The sequence below is a fragment of the Solea solea genome, chromosome 10, assembly GCF_958295425.1.
Source record: "Solea solea chromosome 10, fSolSol10.1, whole genome shotgun sequence".
Classification (NCBI taxonomy): Eukaryota; Metazoa; Chordata; class Actinopteri; order Pleuronectiformes; family Soleidae; genus Solea; species Solea solea.
The window spans coordinates 11,137,072-11,163,912 of NC_081143.1; the positions used below are offsets into that span (position 1 = coordinate 11,137,072).

The 26,841-nt window shown below is 40.0% G+C and overlaps 1 protein-coding gene across 1 annotated transcript in view; it reads left to right on the top strand.

The window, feature by feature from the left end:
• Nucleotides 1–26,841, top strand: part of LOC131466731 (VPS10 domain-containing receptor SorCS1) — a 194,779-nt gene that overhangs the window by 79,858 nt on the left and 88,080 nt on the right. Inside the window, exon 2 of the mRNA XM_058640166.1 lies at nt 12,794–12,861. Within this exon, the coding sequence (XP_058496149.1) occupies nt 12,794–12,861 (68 nt within the window). The remainder of the gene's footprint in view (nt 1–12,793; nt 12,862–26,841) is intronic.

The window sequence follows — 26,841 nt, forward strand, 5'->3', positions numbered from 1 at the left end:
GTTAGTTACCACCATCAGTTTGCTCTCCTGGCAGGTCCTGGGAGAACTTCTTTTAATCTAGCTCCACTTAAGGTGGCAGATACCCAATCCCCAAACATCTGAACTGCATGAAACTAAGCAAAAATCAATCAGGCGTGATTCTCTTTTGAGAAAGTTGACAAATAATTCCCACTGTTCGCACTCCATATTGCCTGGGGATGCAGCAATTGTAAATTACTTTATAGGCCTATTACACAATTACCCAACCACTGGCGCTCATGACAATCCCAACATGAATAATTAATCTATATTGGTAGCCAGGTTTCTCCTGTTCAATTCATTGTAATCCATCTGCATACATGGAGAGTTCATGAAGGAGGTCTTTCTGCTTTCCTGAACTCATTCTGTACATCCCCACTGCCTCTACACAGCATGTACGCTCACTTCAACTTAATCAAAACCCCTGATTCGACGTTATCCCAGGGATTATGGGGTCAAATGCATCTGTCACTGGGGTGGAGCACAGCAGAAGTTCCCACAAACCTCAGGAAAGTTGATTGCACATGAATCTGTGATGATCGTTGTTAACACTGGTAATGTACATGTGATTAAAAATCCACGTAGCCTACCAGTTTATCATTTAAATGAGAGTCTGGAGCCTAACCCATCTGACACAAGGTGAAAGGTGTTTGTACACCCTGGGCAACATACAGCGATGAACAGCCATTCAACCATTCACTATTACACATTCACACCTCCCACTATGTTTTTGGAAACCCATGTGCACAAGAGGAGAACATGAGAATTCCACGCAGTTAGTCCAAGATGTTAGGAATAAGATGTTTCTGTGTAACATGAATAACTTTTACTAAGTGAGTAACCTAGTTTGGTTTTGAAGCTACATTAACAATAACAAGGTTGTTGTTCAGCTTCTTATTCAGCATAGCGAGTGCATCACTCACACACTCAGAGTGATCTTCTGTCTGTTATCTGAGGCACAGGTTGAGTGTTTATGCATTTCTTTTAAATAATTCTGGAAAGTTATCTCCCTTTCATGACAACGTGCTAGACAGTGATGAATTATTTGTATTTATATCACTCCTTAAAGTTTTGCAAGTTTACTGCAAGGGTGACTTTTGGATGTAGTTCATGACCAAGTACACACACAAGTAGAGACTTTTTGTCTCTCACTTAAAGCCTAAAAAATTAATTATTATTTTAGTCTAGACTAAAACCTTTTCAGGCTGAATCTATCCTTAATGGAATTTCCCAATGTCGGACTATTAGCATCTGCAACTGTACCGAGATCAGCTCTGGCTTATCTGAGAGGATAGTATGAAATGAAGGCAGGTCAATGACTGTGTTCTTAACAAGACCTTCTTCCTAAAAGAAGGCCTTGTTGTTCCTGCAGACATGGTGTGACAGTTCTCTAGGCTGGTGTGGTCTGTTTTTACAAGCAGAAGTAGAAGTGAAGTAAAAAATAATATTTTTTATTTCAGGTTTTTGGAAGTGTCTCAAGCTCACTTAAACTTTTATTTTCCCCCATTGACTTTCAGCTGTGGCTATAAGGAGGTATAGATCAGGTTGTCTCCTGGCTCTAACCAAAAGGATCAATGATCGATCTTGCTGAACTGTGCCTGGCCAAGACACTGACCCTCAGAATTGCACCTGATGACTGTGCCAGCACTGTGAATGATACGTGATAGAAATAAAATGCTGTGTGAATGTAACTTGGAAGTGTGAAGTGGTTCAAATGACCACTAAGACACGAAAAGCACTGTTTAAATGTGCCCCATTTACAATTTTACACCCATTCATCAGCTGTAGAATACTTTGATCGCTTTAGGGGGAGTGGCGCGTGTGTTTGTGCGCGTGTGTGTGTGCTCACAACTTCAGGGAATGTGATGTCACCAGCTCACATAAACCCATAAACCTGTCCTTCAAAACCAGGTTCAGATTCTTATGTGTAATGTCACAACTGGTTACCACTAATACAGTAGGAGACTTCTATCTCATCAAATAATCTGTGAATTATTTTCATTGTCATGTGTGTGTATGTGTATATGTATATATGTTTATATGTATATGTATATATGTGTGTATATATGTATATATATATATATCCATATATATGTATATGTATATATATGAATATATATATATATATATATATATATATGAATATATAACATTTGAAAACTAACACTATTTAAAAAATATACAATTTATAATTTTTCACTATATGTAAAGGACAATATTGGTAAATATAAATCTGCGTAGGTCTTCATTCAGCCTTTCATGTCTTGAAATGCATTAGTAGCTCCACACATAAAGATCACCTCCTTAATTGCCATAATTCACACACACACACACACACACACACACACACACGCACGCGCGTCATCCAAAATGTACAAGCAGCAAAGTGGGTTTCAAGCTGCAACAGACTTCAGTTCAAGGAAATACTTGCTTTAAATTCAAAGAGTGTATTGCCACCACCGTCATCATCATCATCATCATCATCGTCATCATGGAGTAAAACAAACAAGACAAAGGTGACAGGTCTGTGTGGATCAAACAGCAAAAACAAGAAGAAGCAGGGAGTCGGTGTTCCCTGTTAAAAATAGATGTTTTGATGTAGAAACAGTCTCTCCACATCCAGAATTTAGTTTAAATGAGGCTGAATGAGGCCACAGAAGACTGATTATCTGCTGACGATTAGCAGCCCTCGTCTTTCAAGAACATAAGTGAGTCAGCAGATTTGGTTGTTTTCTTGCCAGCTATGGTGTAAAACCCAAAATACTTCCACACGCCATTGTCCAGATGCTCTGGTGTCGTGATTGTCATTAGCTTTAGAATTTGTTAGCATTTCCAAAGCAGAACAACATAACATCACTGTCTCATTTGGCATTTAAAGTGGATCTAAAGCCAAGCTGCGCTCAGAGCGCCCTCTGCTGAAACACACAGCAATGACTTTAGACGGTCTGAAGCTTTTCTAGGCTGTATATTTGGAACTCAAACAGGTTTGAGTTTGAATGGATATCTGAATTGCGGTTTAAAGATCGACTATGTTCAACCTCCCAGTGCATGATGCACCTGACAGAGCCTGATTAATTCTGATCCAGATGAAGATATATTATTTTTAGCTGAACAGCCAGCATCTCTGCCGGGTTTCACTTTTATATCAGCGATAGTGGTGAATCTTTCAAAGGAAGATGTGACAGCTTCACTCCAGAGAGGTGGAGCGTTCCTTGCTCAGTGATCTCTCCCACGAGCCACAGACACTGGGGGCTCTTTTGGAAATGTTGGCAGGTGAAACCTATTTACATCCTCACACAATTGTGTGTGTGTTGTACTTGCCTCACTCTCTGACTCGTCATTACACAGTGAATTCATTGATTAACAGGAAACTGCAAAAGCAGTTTCATTAAATGCATCTGTGCGCCCAGCAAGCACCCCTGTTCTTTATTTTTTTTTAGAATCTGCATTGTCTCTCTCTCTCCCCCTTCCCCTCCCTCTTTCTTTTTCTCCAGTAATAAAACAGTGCATAACAGACTTATCCCCCTAGAGAAATCTGGTCTCACATGATTACAAAAATGAGATGTGAGGAAAACAAATAGTTCAAAATGCCCTGCAGAACATCAACCTCACACTTTGCCCTGTTTTGGGAGCTTCAGAGTGTTTGCTAATATACTACTTGTTTATTCTGCCTTCTTCTGCCCCAGGGGATGGTAATTGTTGTTTGTCTATGCATGTTTGGGAATGGAGATGATATTTTCTGTCCTCCATCCAAGGACAATTACAAAACAGTACAGGAGATAAGAGTGTGTGCTGGCAGCAAAGGCATATGTGTGACTGAGTGAGATAGTTTTAATGAAAAGCTATTGCTTTGTAATGACACAGTTATCCCTTTTCCTCACTCGCTGCTAAGGCTTCTTTAATAACACTGAATATTAGCTTGATACATTTACAAAACCTCCCAAGACACATCCATGTTTTTTTTCTTTGAACTCCTCTGCTCTGAAAGTTCTTCATCAGAAGTTGAGCATGAAGCAGAGCTCGTTGGTTTGATCATAGTCGGGAAAGTGAAAGGTAAAAGAACGTATGTCATGAGTAGAAACAGGGACTTCAAGGGGAAAAATCTCACAGACACAAATTCCCAAGCATGCCAAGACGAACAACAGAAACCAAAAACTGTACCCACTGTTCAAACTGTGTGTCACTTTGCAAACCACCAACTCTAATGCACCAAATTCCATGCTTATAGGCCGACATTGGCCCAAATCCATCCATCCATTATCTACTTGGGGGGGGGGGGGGGGCTTGGGCGATAGGCAGGGTCACACCCTGGAAAGTTTACCAGTCCATTGCAGGGCGACAAACAACCATTCTAGAGCTGCAACTAACGATTATTTTAATAATCGATTAATCTGTCGATTATTTTCTCGATTAATCGATTAATCGTTTGGTCTATAAAATATCAGAAAACGTGAAAAAATGTTGATCGGTGTTCGTCAAACCTGGAAATGATGATGTTCTCAAATGTCTTGTTTTGTCCACAAACCAAAATGATTCACTTTTAATGATTTCTTTGTTATCCAGAGCAAAGTGATGAAGAAAATATCCACATTTAAGAAGCTTAAACAATCAGAAATCTTGTTTTAATCAAATAAAAAACCTTCAAACCAATTATCGATTATCAAAATAGTTGTCGATTTAATTTAGTAATCGATTAATCGTTTCAGCTCTAAACCATTCACTCACCCATTCACACCTACGGTCAATTTAGAGTGTCCAATTCACCAGCATGTTTGAGAAAACCCATGCACACACACGGAGAGAACATGCAGAGAGGCCGTTGTTCCAACCGGGGCTCAAACATGGGTCTTTTGCTGCATAGGCAAGACTGCTAACCACTACACCAGCCGTGTGGCCTATTGGCCCAAATAATGAATGCAATGAAAGTGCATATAAAATACATGGCCACGTTTTCCTGGAAGTTGCTGAATACAGGCCGCCCCACTGCAACCAGAATACTAAAAAAAAACACAGGTTTTGAGAATGTTCACATAAGTAATAACAATAAAATTCATATATTTACTCAGCGACACAACGACACACTGGCATGTAGACCAACAGAGTTGGGAATCCAAGCCCCAACCCTTCAGTTGAAAGGTGACTTGCTCTGCCACTGAGCCACTGTCACACCCAGATCCTTAATTTGGTTTTACTTAAAACTCCAGTGTGTAATTTCTGCAATGTCCCACGTCTATTGGCGACTTCTTGGCCTTTTCCTCTAAGGGAGTGGCCACTGACATCACACTCACTCACTCACTCACTCATCAGGTGAGTCTGGATAACTCTGTAAGACGACTTTAGCTCCATATTCCATCTGTTCACGGCTGTAATGAGATAAAACACCAGTATACTGAAAAACACAGGCGGGATCTTGTGGAGCTGATGGGCTTATGACCGTTGTGTGAACTCATTTAACAAAGGTTCAAATGTAACAGGCATTTGCTTATATTTAAATAAGTTACTCAAACTTGCCAAATAAGACCGCAGCTCCTGTGTCCCTGCCGGGGAAAAATTTGATTTTCTCTATTGATTTGGGTGCGGGAGAGTTTATTTTACTTGTATTTTTTGTCTGTCTGTCTGTTTGTAAGCAGCAAAGAAAGTGATGAATGGATTTATATGAAATGTTCTGGGGATGTAGGTTATGGCCCAAGAAACTAATTATAAGATTTTTGATCCACAGTTGAGTGACATTATGGCAAACTACGCAGCCTTGGCGGAGGTTCACACTGTTGAGGTCTTACTCTACCTCTCAAATTTTAGTCAGAGAAACTCTGGTCATAATTCTAACACTTATTAACTAATGGAAATGCAGGTTAGCACTCTGTGCTGATGGCTCCGCTTACCAAATGCTCCCTGGATTGGACAAACAGCATGACAATGAGCAGGAAAACGCATGGGTTAGTGACATCACATGTTAGTAACACAGTTGCTGTTTATTTATTAACAATCAGAAATTGAAAGCATTGTTATGTCGTTGCTAAGTGCCGTGCTTTTGGGGAATAAAATGTCTATTATCTATTTTCACTTTTACTTCCTCCCAGAATCATTTTACAGTACCACACATACTCTCTAAAAAAATCCTGCTGGGTTAAAAAGAAAAGTCCCAGGGGTGAGTGCAGCCACACACACACACACACACACACACACAGGGAGATGAGAGAAATGTGCATCTTGTGTTTCCAGCAGACTTCACTTCAATTGTCTATTCTATCTATTAAAAAAATATATTTCTATTCCCTAAATTTGGGTTTGAGGGGTAAAGACACTCGATTGCCCCCTGTGAGTATTTGCCAATAGTATTCAGTCATATTTTAAATGCTTCTAAAACTGTCACACAAAACGACGAATGACAGTTCTGCTCCTAACTGTCACGTGTGAGCATGCGCGTGTCGGAGCAGAGGTCATCTTTGGACAGGAAGCTGACCTCATGGCAGTGTTTACAGTAACAGAAGCCTACAGGCGTGATTGGCACCGTCAGTGGTGCAGCATATGCACTTTGCAGTGGGGGCCACTCACTGATGACTGCACGCATCTTCTCCATATGTGGCAGACAGAAGGGCTTGTGCACTCACACTGGCCTTCATCTAATCAAGCCAAGTCACGCGGCCTTTACAAGACTTTATCCACATTGTGGAGCCGGGGAACTCCCACATGATTATATACACAGGCTGTATCAGGACAGCGACACACACACTCACTGTGTTATTAATAATATTATAATGTCTATATGCAGCTTTACAAAGTGCTTTGACAGGAAAAAGAAGATAATCACTCAACAAAATATGAATGAAAGCAAAAGAGAAATGAAACCAGGCTAAAATAAAATACAAATTAATTCATTTTTTAACAAGTTTTTAATAGTTCATTTATATGCAGTATTATTCAATGGTCTATACAGCTACTGTTAATGTCAGTAATAAATGTTAACTGACATTAAGCCTTAAATAACTCTAAATGTCTTTCATCATTGAAATGTAGTTTCCCATAACTGACACTTCACTTATGTATGATAGCACTAAATAATCATGACTTAACGATACCTTAACTTTACCAATATTAATGTTCCTTTGTTAGTCTTATTGCATTACTTAGCTATAAATAAGCATTTATTAACATTATTGTAAAGTGGGTAAATGTTTAGTATCTGAGTGGTTGAATGTCAGGCTTATGTAACGTGCTCTGTGTTTATTAAGACTTGCCCACTTAATAATAAGAGTCTTGGGTTAATAACAGCGTAACGATACTTAAGTAATACTTATTCAGTTATACTTATTATACTTATTCAGTGTTAACTGAAGTTACCAGTAGCTTTATAAACCCTTGAGTAATGCTTTTAAAATAATTAATATCTTAATTACCCGAATTAACATTATTAAATGTTTAGTTCAAACTTTATTTGACATTAGTAATAGCTTATTACAGCATTAACCAATGATAATTAATGTACTCTTTTTGTAAAGTCTTAACTACATGGGTGACAAATTAAAAGTATTAAAAAACACACATATATATATATATATATGTATGTATGTATGTATATATATATATATATGTAGACCTACTAGCGTAAATGTACAAGACTGTAAACTGGGAATTAATTTTGAGGTAGTGTGATGTCACTGTTTGAAGAAATACAGCAGTATCAGTGTTTCTACATTGAAATATAGTTTTATTAATTTATCTTTCAACTCTCCTCTTTTATCATGGGTGAAATTGTCTGTCGATAAAATGTGTGTACGTATTCTGTGTGTCACAAAACCTAAACTCTAAAGAAAAGTTCACCTTTTTCTCATACGTGATGAGATAGAAAGAGGAAAAACAGCGACAGAGAGAAGCAGCATGGTGCAAGTGTGAAGCCTGCAGCTGGGCGGCTAAATGGACTTGGTCAGTCATTAGCATGCAAAGGTCCAGTCCGGACATTTAAGGTTATTCATTCCCTGGGTGAATTCTCCCCATGCTGGAAAATGCCCAGCCATCTCCTGAATCACTGCATTTTCAACAGTTTGTTTAATTTTTTCGCAACACGTCGTCAACAAAACTAGAGTGTGTCGCACGGTGTTCAGGGAGCTGCAGATGTTAGCACATACTTAATAAGTCTGATCACAGGAGCCCCGACTTCACCACAGGTGCAGCTGTTCTACCTGTACTCACAGTAACCTCACGCTGGAGGAACTGTTTCACAAAGTCACACAAGTCATACAGTGACACCACCGCTGCTTCACTGACGGTGGACACGTCATTACATTACATTATTTCCGCACAGAAGTTGCTGACTTTAGTTTGAATGAGCGTAACTCATTCAGGTGTTACAAACTGAGGGGTCAGTTTGAAGTTTCTCAACCATTTTCTGTGTTTAAATAACCAAGCACAAACCTCCAGATTACTTTAAAGGAATACTTCACTGATAGTATTTTTGGAAATTGTGCTTCCCGACCTTATTTTCCCCTGAGTTGAGAAATATCTTCATTCTTTTCTTTGTTACGTGCCCACCAGTGACACTTGGTCCTGTTAGCGTAACAAAGATGGCGGACACTGTTTACATTCTGGGAATGAGGTCCCGTCCCCCTACGTGTGGGTCTAAAAAGTTGCAGTTTCTTGACTCTGAATTTGGGAAGCACATTTTCTTCAAAAATACTAACCCTATTCTAGTAATACAAAGCTAAATGCAAATTGGTGAAGTATTCTTTTAACTAGAACTTTTAACCGAAGTACTTTTAAAGGGTGCCACACGGTGGTGTAGTGGTTAGCACTCTCGCCTTGCAGCGAGAAGACCCGGGTTCGAGCCCCGGTTGGAACAAGGGCCTTTCTGCATGTAGTTTGCATGTTCTCCCCGTGTGTGCGTGGGTTCTCTCCGGGTTCTCCGGCTTCCTCCCACAGTCCAAAAACATGCAATGTGGGGATAGGTAAATTGGACACTCTAAATTGACCATAGGAGTGAGTGTGAGAGTGAATGGCCCGCCTATCGCCCGATGTAGCTGAGATTGGCACAGCACCCCCCGCGACCCTCTGGCAGAGGATAAAGTGGTAGATGATGACTGACTTTTAAAGGTCCAGTGTGTAAACTTTAGTTCAAACTAATTTGAAGACAATGGACAAACGAAACGTCTTTTGAGTTGTGATGCTAACTGAAGGCTACATAGGTTCTCCAACACACGTGGAAGTGAAGAGTCAGATGAGGGATAATAAACTGCAATCACTTGTGGCACTTCTGGTGGAAATGAACATTTCCAGGTTATGAATGTGATCCGGTTTAGGCACAGTTAGGTTACAGTTAAGCTAGAAAAAGACCATTGTTCCCCTCATGGTGTAATAGACATAGGCAAGAATCAACCATTCTGACAGTTTTAGGTTTTGCTCATAACTTTTGCCTTTTGTTCTGTTAGTGGCAATAACTGTTGACGAAGAATATTAAAGCTGCAGTAGGCAGGCTCACTATTGGAATAACAGCTCTCTGTCCTGAGCTCCTCTCATCAGAGGAGAATAGACACAAACACACACTTGACCCAAGGCAATGTTTTTGAGGCGAGTTCCCTGTGTGATATTGACACATATTATTGTTTATTTTTTTATTTTTCTAAAAAAACAGGGGGGATGTAAAGAAAAAACAACACATAGCAAAATTGAGTCACTTCAAAAGCGTCAGGACAAAGGACAGCGACAGGCAGCTGTTATTCAGCAGCAGCAGTAATGAACAGTGACCGGTTCACTGCATCAGTACCACGTCTTACAAGGAAGGAATTAAATAGAAAATAGACACAGCAGTATCCGTTATAGCCACAAGGTAGACAACTAACATAAAGCACTCCTGTTTGTCATCACCAGTGACAGTTTAAGTACAAAAAGGTTCATTCTGGACTCAATGATTGACTGAAACTCGCTGCTAATATTCTATGCAGAACTGCAGTGTCTTCTTCTCCAGGTTTCCTGTGGATGAAGACCTTTCCTGAAACAATGCCGTGTTTCCAGAAAACTTATTTAAAACGACAAAGAAAAAAAGATACGTCTGTGTGTCATTCCATTTGTGTCTGTACAAATGTACAAATGTTCCCATGGTTTGCAGAAGAGTAAAACAGCAGGGTATTGACTTGACTTGACATCATATGGAGTGATGGCACTGGGAGAGGTCTGAGTGCAAAGCAATATTTCCCCTGGAGCAAAGTTAGAATTAAGGATGCACCAGCACATCAGAGGACATTATGTGAGTGAACATTTTCTACATTGGCAGCATTTCTTGGCCCACGCCATGTCACCCAACCATTGTGCTGCAGAACGTACAGGGCCATAAGATACACCAACTGTCAACACTCCATTAAAGGAAAAAACTCTGGGGATTTTCACTCAGCATTATCAAAATGAAACACAACAAATGAGCAACTAAAGCAAGAGTTGACACTTTATGAAAGTGAAACGGCAGCACTCTCTGTGAAGACTTTCTTTCTTCAGAAATTCATCCGTTTCAAATACACCTCCAGTCGCAAAGTAAATAGATTGCGAGTTTCCGTGCTCTTTGCTTCTTTTATGCTCGGAGCGAAATGTGATGTTTCTGCCTCTGCCTTTGTCCCCGAAGACTTTGGCTGACCCAATTTCCCTCATCCTGTGCACCTTGAGGGTGTTAACGGAACAGAGGATATTTACAGTGCTGTGTTTAGAATCAATCTGGTATGATTAAGTAATGAGTGTGGAATAATTACAGAGCCTTGCATTAAGTAATCCCGCGTGTGTGTGTGTGTGTGTCTGTGTGTCTGTGTGAGTATTCCTTATGTTGTGGGGACCTACATTTGTTTACACAGTCACGTTATGAGGACTTGTCTTCCTTATGGGGACAAAAGTCAAGTCCCCAATAATGTGAATGACTACATTTTTAACATGTTTAAGAAATGTTTTAAAGTGAGGCTTAGTCAGGGTTAAATCAGGGTCAGGGTTAGGATTAGGTCAGTAGTAATTATGGTTAAGGTTAGTAAGTCTCCAGGAAATGAATGTAAGTCAATTTAATGTCCTCTGAAGTTATGGAAACGTGTGTGTGTGCACAGAAGAAACCATGTTACAGCCTTCAGAGTCTCACAGTATGGTATTGGTATATTTTGCTGGTGTTAAAATGAGCTGTCTTTCATTTTGGTTGAGATACATCTCCATTTGAAAATGGTAAAATCTTGATCATTTGCAGCACAGGTGTCAAACTCAAGGCCCGCGGGCCACATCCGGCCCACCATGCAATATATTCGGCCCAAAAGATCACGTGTTTTCCACACTTACCAACTTACTTCGCCAGTAAAATAAATAAACAAATTAAATGTGGACTTTGAAAACACAGAGCCAGAGAGGGCGCACAGCACCTCCATTTGTATTTGGCTCCCTCTCTTTTAGCTTTATACACCGAGTAAAAAATGATTGAGTACAGCAAATTATTAAGAAGCTAAGATACATGTGACTTCAGGTCCAGTATGTGCTGTTCTACATTCAAAATCATCTGAACTTTTTGTTGACCTCATCTGGCCCTCGACTTAGACACAGTTTTTAATTTTGGAGTTTGACACCCCTGATTTACAGTGACCAGTGTTGGTACAGTACACCGTATATAAAGACAGACAAACATTCACTCTCACATTCACACCTACGGTCAACATAAAATGTCCAGTTTAACTCTGCATGTTTGTGGACTGTGGGAGAAACCCCATGCAAACTCCACAAAGAAAGGCTCCCGAGGCAACAATGCTAGCCTCTTCACCACCGGGTATTTCTATAATGCCAAAAATCACATTATCTCAAAGCACTTAAAGTTGACATCTTACAATATTATCCCACAATATAGCATTAAATGCAAATGTACATTATTTCATTAAAAAAAAAAAACATTAGTATCTCTGAAATACACATCCTGACTGTTTGCAAGACCAACGTTCGGTTTTTTACTGACTGTACAAATGTGTCCCGTGTCAGTCAGTGTATGAGAGAGGAAGTGAAATACAATAGATGAGATTAGCTTGAGAGAATCAAAGGCTGACTCATGCTGCTCTATGATGAAGTAAGTTGTAACCATCAGAAAAGAAAAAAAGAAATCATATGGCCATCATTTTTTTTAGCAGTGGCTGCAAATAAATAGCTCATTAGTGTTAAAAAATGTGAAACAGCTGTGGATAACACAACATCAGCTCAGGAGACTGAATCTCTAACCCATGCTGAGGACAGACTAACACTTTCTCTGAATGTGGTTTCTCTGTGGTCAGATCTGACACATTCAGGAAGGATTAGGGTGACGGCGGCTGAGTGGTACAGTGAGCCGTCGAGGGTTCAATTCCTGGCTCATAACCCCACATTGGTACTAATGGCTGTGCTGGCAGTGTGTGAATGTATGAGTGAATGGGTGTGAATATTTACCAGTGGGAGCGTTTGGACCTGGATTTAGCACAACTGGGATTGCTAAGGACAGATGATAATACCAGTTTGGAATGGGGTCTTATTCAATTTGACTGTTGTCCTGCATCACGTCCCACATACTGTCGTGACTATAACATATGAGCGTCATACACATATGATTCCTGTTATCTGGTTTTATGTGACACACACTATGTGGGATGAGTTTTTCCAAAGCTTTCACTTCACCTTTTTTCTTTCTTTCTCAGATGACAAACAAATATTTGACTCCGCCTGATTTAGCATTCATAGCGCTCACCTTGCTCACCAGACATTTGATCAATAGGCCAGTGTATTGATCACAATGCTTGTTTTTGTTCTGCAGGTAATTCTGATGCTGACCAAACTGTTTGACTTCAACCTCAACAGTGTGACTGAGAGTTCATTATGGAGGTAAGCTTATCACACGGCATTAGCATTGGTCCAAAAGCCTGGAGCAGCTATGAGCATGTCACACTAAATTGGTCAGAGGGGATTGCTGGACTTAGCTCTATACATTTCTGATGCTTTTAATCCTGTGGTTTGAAATGCTGTCAGATCTTCACTTAGGTCCAAAGAATACCAACACTCAACAGGACTTAATCACACAAATAAATCAAATATTCAAAGACTTGAAAAAGATATCAATCTCTCAAATGGTACACTAGAACTGACCTTGAATGCTTTTAATGTGTGTGGGCACCAACAAATCCTTCACATCAAAGTGTTTCAACAGCACCAGTGGAGCTGGAACAGTGTTGGAACAGTGTTATCCTGCACATTACCTTGACCAGCCTCAAATACAGTGCAACTTTGAGTGTTCGCCTTGTTTTTAAGACTCCGTTGCGATGTCATTTTTGGTTGTTGTTGCCTGCCAGGAAGGAATTTGGCTCAGAAAGACGGAGACAAATAAGCAAAACAAAGTCTATGTCTTATTATTACTACTGCCAATGAAACACAGCACCACAGGCGTGAGCAGCTCTATCTAGTGAAAGGGCTCAGGGGGAAGATGAAGGATTTAAGAGATTAGTTGTGTAACCATTATAAAAAGGAGTAAATGGAATGATGAGCTTAAACTGAAAAGATGATTGTTGTTAGTCACGAAGGCCTGTGTAGATTTGACTTACTGACCTACCTACTGCTTTATCCTCCTCATGAGGGTCACAGAGGAGCTGGAGCAATCCCTGCTGACAGAGGATGAAAGCCGGGGTCACACCAGGTCATCAAACAAAGAAGAACAACCATTCCCTCGCACATTCACATCTATGGTCAATTTACAGTGTTCAGTTAACCTTATCTGCATGCTATTGGACTGTTGAAGGAGTCCCAACGTTCACACAGGAGACCATGCAGAAAGGCCCTTGGTCAAAGTGGAATTTGAACTAGTAACCTTCTTGCTTAAGTAAATCTCGTTGTACAACTTGTATAATGACAATAAAGGCATTCTATTCTATTCTATTCTAGTATGACAACATTGTTAGCCTGTGCGACCCCACAGATATTAACTCACTGTGACAAATGAGATAATTCTGCAGCCTTTTCTAGATTTAAACACATTTCTGGCATGTTTGGTGGTTGAGTAATCAGCATGAATAATTGATTTTAATTACAAACACCTAAAGACGTAGTTAAGGTTTTTTCAGGTGTGGTTGTATGAGGCATGGACGCATTTTTATAAAATCTACACCTGGAAACTGAACAAACTTAGTTTGTGTCACTTTGTAAACAGTTGATCCACTGCTGCCTCCTTCAGTAAGTTCAAATGTGAGGTTGTGGCTGTAAGGTTTGAAATCCTTTAATCAGATTTATCTCAGGTTTTTATCAGACTTTGGTGCCGCAGTGTGAATGTATAGAGTTCTGTATTAGGACTAGGTTTTATAATCCCTTCCACTGGAGCAGGCATCCGAGGGGTAGGAGTACTATTTATGGGACAGAAGGGTTCAGGGCCTCATTGGGGTGGGCACCCTACTTCTCTGGTGTTTCGATGACAGGCCCACGACACCTCCAGAGGGCTCATCTGCAACACCTGGTGTCCCAGATGTGCCCCCTTCAGCTCTTAGCCCTTTTGTGCCACAGATGCTATTTTGGAGCCCAGATGGCATCTTTTCTCTTCATCCAGAGCCATCGGCTCACCTGTTCAGCTGCATTTGAGAGGGCTTTGATGGCTTGGTATCATGCTTGGCATCAACTTTCCAAGTCCTTTAGCAGCCTGGTGTTTGTCCCACAAAGCCTCTGCAGCTGACTTCCACTGGGCAAACCATGGTTTTCCAGCCACGTTGCTCAGCATCCGCTGCCATCTTGGCCTCCTCAATAGCATCCTCCCAGGGCATGGTCAGCTCTGTTATGTATGCCTTGTGAAGTAAGGAGGACCAGAGCACCAGGTCTGGTCTGAAGTTCGTAGTGGCGATCTCTGGTGGGACGCACAGCCTCTGACCCAGATCCACCTCTCCAGTCTCGTGCTCCTCCCAGCTGACCAAGGTGCAATGTTGGCCTGGTCTTGATCTTGGTCGGATTTGCACCTTCACAGACAAATTGCCTTGCTGGTATAGGATGAGATGATGGAGGTAGGGGTTTGATGATTGTTTGTCTGTTCTCCTGCATAGCTGCAAGACACTTCAGCACTTGGTTGTGCCGCCAGGTGTGACGACCTTGAGTCAGGCTGGTCTTGCAGCCCACCAAGATGTGCTTGAGGTTTGCTAGAGATGGACAGAGTCAACATGTTACGTCTTCTCCGTACCATTGTGTAAGGTTATTCGGAGCTGTGAAATGTGTTTCTGACAGTTTACCATCTCTTTTCTATGACTTCTGCATCAATAGACACACACCTCTGCTCTCAATATGCCTGATATTTGCCCTGCGCTATATAACAGTAGTTAACGTCATGAAAATGATTTAGATTGTGGTATTGAGGAATAACAGGACACACACGCACGCACACACACACACACACAGAGCATAAGGGCTGGTCAGGTGGTTAACAGCACCTGTGTAGCTGGAGGTGCTAGCTTGAGGCAGTTTTGCAGCCTCAGTAGAAAAATGATGACATCTTGTCCACACAGAATTTTCACTTCCTTCAGGCTTTGTAGGATCCTTGGGCATGCCTTTGGCATCTGAATTAAAACCTATAATATTCACAAACAGGAGTTGTAAGCGTGCTAGCGTGATAGCATTATAGTTTGACAGAGTAGTTTGAGTTTGCTGGTTTATATTTAAACATCTAACATTTACTTTGTTAACCCGTGTTTATAATATGTCAGAACATGCAATTTCATGTTGGTAAGTTTAACTTTTGTTCTGCATTGTAGTTTTAACAATGAGTAAAGGCTGCTTTGAGCTAGCCATTGTTAGCAATAGCAATGGATATCAATGCTCTACATGGTATTCTGTGCACACACACAGTGTAGTAACAGTAAACAATACTATGTGTATGAGTGCTTTATTGTGAAACAAATACAACACAAGTGCTGTTAACAGTAAAAGAAGCGGTTATTGTATTGTGGCAGCCATCTTGGAATCCTTACCTCCATTTCATTACTATAAGCCTTTTGGCCATAATTTCAACTCTAGTCAGCACTATGACCAAAAGGTTGACCTGGTGGTCAAGTGACAAGAAACTATTCTTTACTACTTATTTAGTGAAGTGATTACTGAGGATGTTCAGGAGTAGTTAGCCTGTGTCTTGATTATTTATTCAGATTATGTGGTAGGTTTTTTCAATGTATACATAACGAAAACCTAAAACAAAGCCATTTTAATCTGAATACTGACTTTTTAAGAAGCAAAGGTGGCTCAGTGGGAGAGCAAGTAATTTTTCAATGAGAAGGTTGTGGGGTTAATTCCCATCTCCACGATGGTCCTGATGGCTGTCCCGGCGGTGTGTGAATAGGTATGAAAGATAAGTGATAGAATAAATACACTGCACATAATGTGCCATAAGAAAGTGTGAATGGGTGAATAGCAGAAACTGCAGTGTAAAGCAGCTTTGAGATATAAATACAGACCATTTACCTTTTTTAAGTCAAGCGTCAGTTCAGTATTTAATATTTTATACTATAGATGTAAAAGAAGATGAAGCATTCTTATATTCTTCCTTAGGCCCTTCACCCTTTACAAAGCATAGGTCATCAAAGGCACGGTTGCGTCCCACCTGATTCTGGGCTATGTTGCCTTCCTCTGTCCAGCAGGTTCTCTGTCTTTTCTGCCTCAGTGTCTCATCTCCAGCTGTTCCTGGGTCAGTTCCCATGTGGGCTCCAGGTCAGAGCATGGCAGGTGATGTTGGATGCTGGTTTCCTTAGGGTGTGTCCACTCCAGTCCCAATTTCCTCCTCAGGATCTGGTCGCCATCTGTCTCTTGTCTCACCCTCTGCCACAGCTCAATGCTAGTGTTTTTGTCCAGTACCTGAATGTTTTGCAGTCACTGCTGTTGGCCAATTGTGTCGATTCCAATTGCAATTTTGATCTGAAAACAATCACTTGTCGAGCCCCAACAAAAATACAAACATTACATATTACTAATAAAACAAAAGTGGATAAAAGAAAGTAATTCAATTATTTGAAAAGAGCAACTGCTGTAAGTGGAACTAAACCCCCTTTTCTGAGGCTAAATGTGCACAATACCTGATTTTGGAAAATACCAAGAAGTGGGCTCAGAGGGAGTGAGGGAGAGTGGGGAGCAGTGCTTGGGGCGTGATCTGGCAGTGAAGTCTGACACAGAATTCATATCAAGTCAGTATAATTCATCATCATGAGGCTGTTAGTAAGTAAGGTTTGGTCCTTTTAAATTTTAGGAAGTTACCACAATTAGTACTGGAATAAATTTACAACAGGTCCAGACGACCTGCTGTAGAAGGCCCAACAACATCACAACAATGGGGAAGTATTTAATTATAAATAGAGGCTCATCATCCGTTTATTGAACAGATACACGGGCAGTTAAATCAAGTGGGCTATGTTGCAACAAGAAATGATTGTATCTAAATTAAATATGAAAAAATATTGTAGCGTATTTCACAAAGTGCAATAACCTAGTGTAAATAAATAAAAACACCAAAACTCAACAAAGTTTCTTTAACTGCCAAGAAAACTAAATCATCAAATAAATGTTTTACCTCAGAAGAAAATAATTGGACTTTGGTTGGTATGCTTGATTTGTTGAATCACTTGATTTTACAGGTAAAAGTACTACAGAACAACAATTACAGAAAATACATTTAATTGCACTTCTTGAAAGTAATGTAGTTTGAATAACTTGATATTAGTGATCTGCCTCTTTCCTCCTTCTCCTCCATATTTGAACTCCCTCCTTCAGAAAGGCATTAAACTCCTATGAACCACAAATGAGCAATTAGAGTGTTAACTGTCTTTTAAAAAAAAAAACGTTTTTAATGTGGAGACAGACAGTTTTCCGCAATAAAGTTGAACCTTCACCAGGATGGCAGGATCAGCCTTTAATATGTGGCATTGTAGTCTACTACTTTTAAATATACATGTGCCATATTTGTACATAGTTGCTTGGTGATGCAGTGCAGTCATTGTCACTGCATTCATGATGTTTGACAATATTAGATCATGAAGGACTAGAATGTTTTGACAATCTGCCTAGGCAGAGAGATCGTGTTATCGTCTATAGGGACATTCATTGTTTTTTTTCTCCTCCAAATCACACTATTTTAACTTCATGCCAGCTCTAGAGAAACAGTGATCGACCAGTCATAGCGAACTACAGGCAGTGCTGTTGGTTTCTTATTCACCACCCTGTTTGATTCAGAGTGTATAGGAAACAAAAAGTAAAAAGAACTCCACCTCTGCCATTATGGAACTAGGGCCTGTTGCACAAAACTAGGACAAGGGATTAAGCCGGGCTATGTCAGTTATCCTTTTAGACTCAAGTCGGTTACTCGACAGCAGTGGTGCATGAGTTACCATGGCATTTATCCTATGTAGCTAGCCTGGTCCAGAACAGGCTAAACAACAAGGATTTGTTAATCCTGTTGCTGAATCCGTTCAGTCAGCTGATCAGAAATAAACATTATTGTATTACACGTTTATTTATAGAGATGCACCAAAAATTCGGCCACCGAAACATTTTGGCTTTCGGCCGAAAGACTTTTATCCCCGAAACAAACCGACCAAAACAGGACGTTGTGATGACGCATGCAAAAAATGTGGCCAGCACGCGCCAGTCTATTTCCGCTTCGAGTCTGTCCAAGATCAGTTTGGCACACTAATAAAACAGTTCCAACGAGATGTGAGTACACGGTGGAATAGAATCCATTAAATGCTGGAAAGTCTCTTTGCACAAAAGCAAAAACTTGGTGGCATACAGCGCAGATTATGAACTCCCCTCAACATTCAGGCTGGTCTGTCTGCACCAGATGAAGGGCATGCACCCTCGTTGTCTGATATGTTGGATGAGAGCCTCCTAAATATTTTCATAGATTCAAGGATGAACCAGACTTGTGCAAGTCCACAATTCTCTTCCTGATATCTTGGCTGATTTCTTTTGACTTTCCCATGATGTTACACAAAGAAGCAGTGTGTTTCAGGTGTGCCTTAAAATACATCCACAGGTGTGTCTCTAATAAACTCAAATGTTGTCAATAAACCTATCAGAAGCTTCCGAAGACATGACATCTTCATTTGGGCTTTCCTAAATTGTTTACAGGCATAATAATCTTAGTGTATGTAAACCTCTGACTTTGAAGAAAGTAATAAAAAATTGTCTAAACAAATCCTTCTCTCATTATTCTGGCATTTAGCAAATTTTGGTAATCCTAACGGACCTAAAACAGGAAAAGTGATTGTCTGATTTCATGTCAGACAGTGAGAAAAAAAAGCATATGTGTCTTTTTATATAGTGTATGTAAACTTCTGGTTTCAACTGTATTTGACCTCAGTTTTATTAAGTCCTAAGCCTATTTTGTAGGTCTCTGCTCAATGAAATGAGTATATATCTGCAACCACAATGTCAATAGTAAAGGGAACACTTAAGAAGTACCGTAAATGTCAGTATATGTGTTACTGGTGAAGAGTAAATGAAGATGGCACACAACAAAAAAGCCCTTTCAGGATGATTATCTCTTTGGAATGATGCAGCTGCAGCTCTATTCTTCAAACTCTGCAAAGTTTGACTTTGATCAAGTGAAGAAAAACAAAATTAGAGAGGTTTTAGTGCAGAAAGTACAGACGAGGTCTCATGTGGCACATTTTGGCACCATCTGTGCCATTTGTATTTTCTCTATCTATTATCTAACTATTTATTTCATTTTTATATCACTATTAGTGTTCTATAAAACAGTTTATGCTTTTATTAATTCAATCAGACTTCTATATATTTCCCATTACACAAATGAACACCAGATGGCTCGATTGAGCTGTATCCCAGTACCGAGGGTCTGGATCTCTGCGATGGATTGGTCGATCTGAGTGAATGACACCTCATTTGATTTATTAGATTCAATAGAATGACGCTATCATCGCCAAAATGAGATTGACAACACTGTCAGCCAATCAAAATCAGCAGAACACCGGCATGTGACGGGGACATTCTGCTGCATATGGAGGTTGTAATGTTTCCCCCAGGGTCCTAATGTCCGTTAGAGAGACCGGGAACGATTTAAGTGTAACACATGATGTCTATCTGGTAGCATATAGCGTTGTTTTATCACAAAGAAACGTAAAAGGTATGAGAAAGTTTACAGCAGTCGCTTGGTGAAGTGATTTATGTTGTCTTTATTCTTTGGGGAGTGGATTGACATTCAAAAGGGGTTTATACAGTGTTTTATCCCAGATTCTGCTGTTTAATGTGGTGTGAAACATCACTATATTCTTTCATGTTTAGTGCAGTGTTCTACTATAATTCACTAAGTGCTTCTCTGGGTTTAAAGGGTTAACCTGCATTTCAATATTACGGTGATTACATGTGATTCAATGTTACTTTAATACTCATTATCATATATGGATTGCATGGAGACTGCTATTGGTTCAAAGAAGCTCTGATACTTTGACAAGCTTTCTGATGGGACAGGAGTGTTTCAGGACAAGTACCTGCATGAGATTATCGATCATCCAGTGATTGTATCCAAAATTTTCAGGAATACTCTGTTTTATTAAATGGAATTCTGATGTAGTCAAAGGCAGAACAGTACAGAACAGTATAATTAGTATAACAGTATAAAAAAGCATTTATTTTGCTCAAATAAGCTCTGTAAGTATTTATACTATGCTACTTATACATTTAGTCCGTCGGCAGTTCAGCCAGGCTTTTTCTCTGATCTTATTAAAGGTGACTGTGTCGTCTTTTTTTTCCATTATAAGCTGTTGTTCACTTGATGACACACGTCTTCTCCATTTCTGCATCAGTAAATCTGTGATCGACCTCACGGTCTACTTCAAAGAGACGTGAGCGCGCACTTACCAGGATAAATTACACCTGACTTGACCAAGCCACGTCTTCTCATCCTGGTTTACGGACTAAGCCAGGATGAACTTAGTAGCATACATTAAAGGGGAAATTCCAGTATTTTTCTACCTGGGCTGTTTTTAAGTATTTACAGAAAGTTTAATAGGTCACCTATTGTTGGGGACCGCAACAATAGCAATTCGGACTCAATGGCCCCCACTGTGGAAGTGGTCAAAGCGTAGAAGACCATCTTGACAGGTTCTTCCACCAGGCATTCCGAACCTGACCCTCACATGTTTGGGCCTACCAGAAGTCCTTTAGTTAGGGTTCAGATCAGGCAGTCCTCCAGTAGGACTATAGATACCCCAGCACCTGTCCCAGGGCCTCCAAAAAGGGTGGGTGGAGATCGGGTGGCTGGAGACAGTCCCAGCTGACACAGGGTGAAAACACCCTGAGGGACAACATTGAGCCATATTTTAAGCCACGCCTAATAAAATTAGTTGCAGTTGCTCTCATGTCCAAAAGGGTTGCTGCAGCAACCCTACTTTGGACAACCTGTCCTGCTGGTGGTGCTAATGCAGACATAAAATAAAGCTCTGGGATAGGTTGTTTTATGGCAGCTTCCTGGAGGCTACTTCCTGTAACTGTTCAGTCCGAGAATGCGTGTAGAGGAAGACGGCGGCAGGTTCATAGAGCAAACAACACATGGGTATTACATTTAGGCTTCCTCACAGCTGTGGCAAATGTACCATTATATGACTGCATTGACCTCAGAGAGAATCAAGTGAGCCTTTTACTGCGTGTGTCTCTGATGGCACTGCATTACCTTTCTAATGGTGTATCGACCACTGACATGTTTTAAGTCTGATGCCAGAAGAAAACGGAGCTATCCTAATCTCTTTCTAATGGATGGATGATTAAAAGGTGTTCGTGGATACCCAGACAGACTGACAGTAAGACGGATGAATGAACAGATGATAAGCATTTTTAGAGAGCAGAGGGGATAATGAGCGTGGAGAACATTAGTGGGGGATTTACAGCCAGGGAGATGGACAGAGCAGCAAAGTGACAGACGACTGTGTTTAAGACAGCCAGAGTCGCAGCACTCTTCTGGCAGGGGAAGCAGGTAGACTGGCAACAAATACAAGCATGAGGTAACTTCTTGAAACTTTTATACCAACGGTTTATACCATATGACCCACATGAATCTGTCAACCTAATTCAAGCTCTGCACTGCTGACAGATTGATGCAAGCACTAATCTGCTTCATTCCAAGTTTCTTACACAAACTTATAATCATCTGAAAATTAGGAAAAGTTTCACTGATCAATGGCTCTATTCACTTCATATGAGTCCGGACAGTGTTTCAGTCAAACAATCAATCAGACTTTATTTATATGGCACTTTTCACACAAATAGAAATTGTAGCACAAAGTGCTTTACATAGACCAAAACCGTCTGGTTGTGGTCTGAGGGTTGTAGAAGGTTAGGGTTAAAGGAAATCATTTAAATAAGAAGGCCCAAGATAATTAAGAAAATTGACTCTGAAGCTCACAGGGAGCCAATGCAGATACTTGAGAATAGCTGTGACATGTGCTGACTTCCTGACTCCACCCATGTTGAGTAGGTACTATTTTGTAGTGGAAAACCAACCTAAACTGTGCCCTGCCGAGGCGAGTCGAGTCGAGGTGAGCTGGGACCATAGGTGGAAGAGGGCCTTATGTGTCCCTGTGATGGACTGGTGATCTGTCCAATAAGTGACCCCGCCTTTCACCCTATGATAGCTGAGATTGGTACAGCACCACTGCTGAAATCCTATATTGTATTGCTTTAAAGGTATTGTAGATTTAAGCATGCATAGATTTTATTGGTTGAACCTTTTGTTTAACTGCTAAATTATTATTTTTGTCCTTGTGTCTCAGCAAACAGCCACTTGTCTAATGAGAGTGAGCCTCCATGTCTCAGACTTGTTCCAAGCACAGGCCATGCACACAGTGCACATTATGTGTCAGTACCTCAAACACTTCAAAAAACACGGACTTTCCCTTTAAGAAGGGAAGTTTGCCACAAAAGCTATCTGGAAAAAAAAGGATGGAAAGGGATTGTGGATGTGGAGGGTGAGGGATGGAGGGAGCGAGGGTGGGATGGGCATGATTTGGCCTGCATGCTATCAGAAGATATACGGTCAGAGAGAGTGAGCTGATGGATTCGTACACTAAATTCATTATCCAATACATTTTGCAGTGTTTCAAGCAGTGCCGCTGGTGCTCTCTGTGTTAACTATCACAACGAGGCACACAGCCTCTCATCCTTCAAACCGCCATTAATCAGACTCAACTGCAATAATGTAAGACTTTGTAGTCGCTGCCTTTTAATATATGGGAACCTCTGGAAATGATAATTGAAACGCAATCTAAAAAAGAAGTTCAGACATTATTTAAGGCATTTTAGAAAGAGTAAAAAGGAATATGAGGCTATTGGTTGATTTGTGTGTGTGTGTGTGTGCGCACTTGTTACCTTTTTAGCACATTTTCTGGCATGAACTCTGACCTTGTCAGGACCAATTGTCCTCATGGAGACCAAATCTTGGTCCTGATGAGGCAGAACCTCATTTCTGAGGAACTGGTTAAGTTTAGGATTAATATTTAAATTGTGGTTAGGTTGTTAGGGTTATGCATTAACTGCTTAAAGTTACAGTTAGGGATAACCAGGGGCGTTGCTAGACTTAGAGCTTTACTGGGTCACAGGAGCCCACGACAACTCACATTTGTTTCTGGAAAGCCTGCTGCATGCAAACACAATATACTATACAAGCTATCATTATTTATGATATTTAACTTCATCATACTGTATATGAACACTTGACATGACATGATTTGCAGCCCAAACACATAGACTGCTTATGCAAATAATACCTTTGAAAACGTCCTTATATGTATTTGCATTCTTCAACATTTCATAATTGGGGATTGAAAAATAATGTTATAATCTTCTACTGCTTTATCCGGGAGTCACGGTGCCAATCTCAGCTGACAGGGTGGTAGGTGGTCCATCGCAGGGACACATAAAGGCAAACAAACATTCACTCTCACACCCACAGTCAATTTAGAGTGACCAATTTACCTAATCCCATATTGCATGTTTTTGGACTGGACAAACTCCATGCAGAAAGACCCTTGTTCCAACTGGGGCTCGAATCCGGGTTTTCTTGCTTTAACGGCCAGAGTGCTAACCACTACACCAACTGTGTTGCCAATATAATAACTGTCTAAATAGGTGTCAAACTCAATAACAGAGGGGGCTGATTTCCTCTTTAGTAGAACAGCACAAACAGTCCTGTAGCCACATCTATCTTAGCCAATAATTTGCTGCGCTCAATTTTTTACTAGATGTATAAAGCTAAAAGAGAGGAAGCCAAATACAAAATAACCCCCCTCTGGTTCTGGCTCTGTGTTTTCAAAGTCCACATTTAATTTGTTTATTTATTTTACTGGCAAGGTAACCTGGTACGAATCATGAGTCAGTGGAAATACAATACAATTGCATGGGGGGCCAGATTTGGCCCGTGGGCCTCGAGTTTTTGCAAACATCCCAACCATAATGTCCAAACTACATAAATACAAAATATTCTACAGTATAATGAAACAAAACAAAAAAATACAATATAAGTGTATTATGATATCAATATCAATTCCCCAACACAACTTCAGAGACAAGGACATTTTCAAGAAACCAAATAAAGCAGCACAAATGTATTTATTATATTTTCCCACCTGACATCAAAAAGTGTATAAAATAATCAGAGAACTTTGCCTGTAGATAGTAGCAATCTCTTTTTCACTTTGAAATGCTCAAATGTGAATTAAGAAAATATCCAGAAAATATATCATGCTTTGAAACAAAACAACTTGTGTTTTCTCTCTTTTTAATTGTATATTTGTACTATATTGTGTACTCAGGTTATTAATATATTCAATCATGAATCTTGAAGTTAATTCATTCTATGTATTACATCATTTTTATCATGTTATAAGATCAGGTCATGGTTAGTTATTCATGTACCTTTATAGTTTATAATTTTAATTTGTAATGACAGGTTTTTGAAGATCAAAAGGGGGTGGGAACTACATTTGTTGAATCGGCTCATTTATCAAGTCTTACTTGGTCCTCATGTGGTCCCAATGAAGCAGGACCTCAGTAATTAATGTTAGAGGCAAGATGCAAATTGTGGTCCGGTTAAGGTTAGGGTAAGGCATTAACTGGTTATGGTTAATGTTATGCATAGTGATTTGTTTAGGCTGCACAAATGTCTGCTGTGAACACGAGAATATCCACAATCAGTTTTCCCCATTTATCCATGTCAGTGTAATTGTAATGATATCATCCCCTGTGCTGTGACATCCACAAAACTGTGGAAATAACTGCAACGTGGGCCGAGTCACATTTTACTCCCACACATAATCACTGAATAGCCTTTCAAATCACACTACCGTCGTTCAGAGCCATCGTCCTTGAAACATTTCATCATTTTCCGTTTAATGTTTCTTTCACCTTGCTGGGGTTGTTGGGGCCTTTTTTATTTACCTTAGTCTTCATGTGGTTCTGCAGCACAATCCCGGCGGGACCACACACAGGTGACCCCGCGGAGTGCCCAAAGAACACTAGCCGCTGCCCACAACTCTAGGAAAAAAACAAGAACCGATACAATCCCAAAGGGGAAAGCGCCCTAAATATATATATAACATTTTTTACAGGTGTACCGTTTTCTTTAGCACAGACAAGCAATTTTAATTTTATTAATCCCCTTAGGGAAATTAATCCTCTACATTTGACCCATCCTAGAATTAGGAGCAGTGGGCTGCCACACTGAGTAGCGCCCGGGGAGCAATGGGGGTTAGGTACCTTGCTCAGGGGTACCCCAGCCCTTTTGACCGGGTGAGGATTTGAACCGGCGACTCTCCGGTTACAAGCCAAGTTCCCTTTCCACTTGGCCATGGGCTGTCCGATATGTGTATATATATGTGTGTATATATATATATGTGTGTGTATATATATATATATATATATATATATATATATATACATATATATACACATATATGTATATATATGTATATATATGTATATATATATATATATACATACATATATATACACACTGGGATGTCCATTAAGAAACGCTTCCTCCTCCCTGGGAGTGAGCAACAGAAACGTCTGACTTGATGTTTGAGATTTATCTTTATGTGACTGTTGTGTGACATCATTTCTACCTTATCTACTGCCTTACTTTATTTGGAATGATTTGGCTGAAGCACTTAAGAAGAAAATGTGTGTTTTTTTTTGATATTACATTACTTAATTAGCTTGCTCACTGATCTGACACAGAACTGTGTTTTTTTTACTACTTTCTTCTTTCTTTGGCTTTAATTTACACCATTAGTGACATTGCAATGTTGGGCTAAGAAAAAGTTAAGCCTTCATTATATTCACACAGATGTGTCAAATCCATACATAATAGACCTCAGGTTGTTTGTCTCACTGCCTAAATAAACACAATGCCAGGATCACCTGTCCCGTCTATTCAATCCAATCCAACTTCATTTATGAAGCACTTTAAAAACAACAGCTGAAACAAAGTGCTGTATATCAGAGATAAATAAAACAAATACAATATAGAAACATAAGATCTAAGAACAAACAATAAAACAATAAAATACTGTAGAAAGTATATCATCAACCCAAATAAACAAGTCATCTAATAAAAAAAATCTAATAAAAAAAAAATATGTACAACAACCATCTTTAGCATTTGCCAGAAAGAACAAGTTCCACTTAAACCTGGTATTACACAGTGACCATGCACAAAGACACTGAGATCTGTTTCTTCTGTTTTACTGCTATAAACATTCAGATTGAAAGTGAAAGTGAAAGGGTATCTGCTGAGAATGATCACATGACCGTGATGACAAGGTGACAATGGCTAAGAGTAAAAAC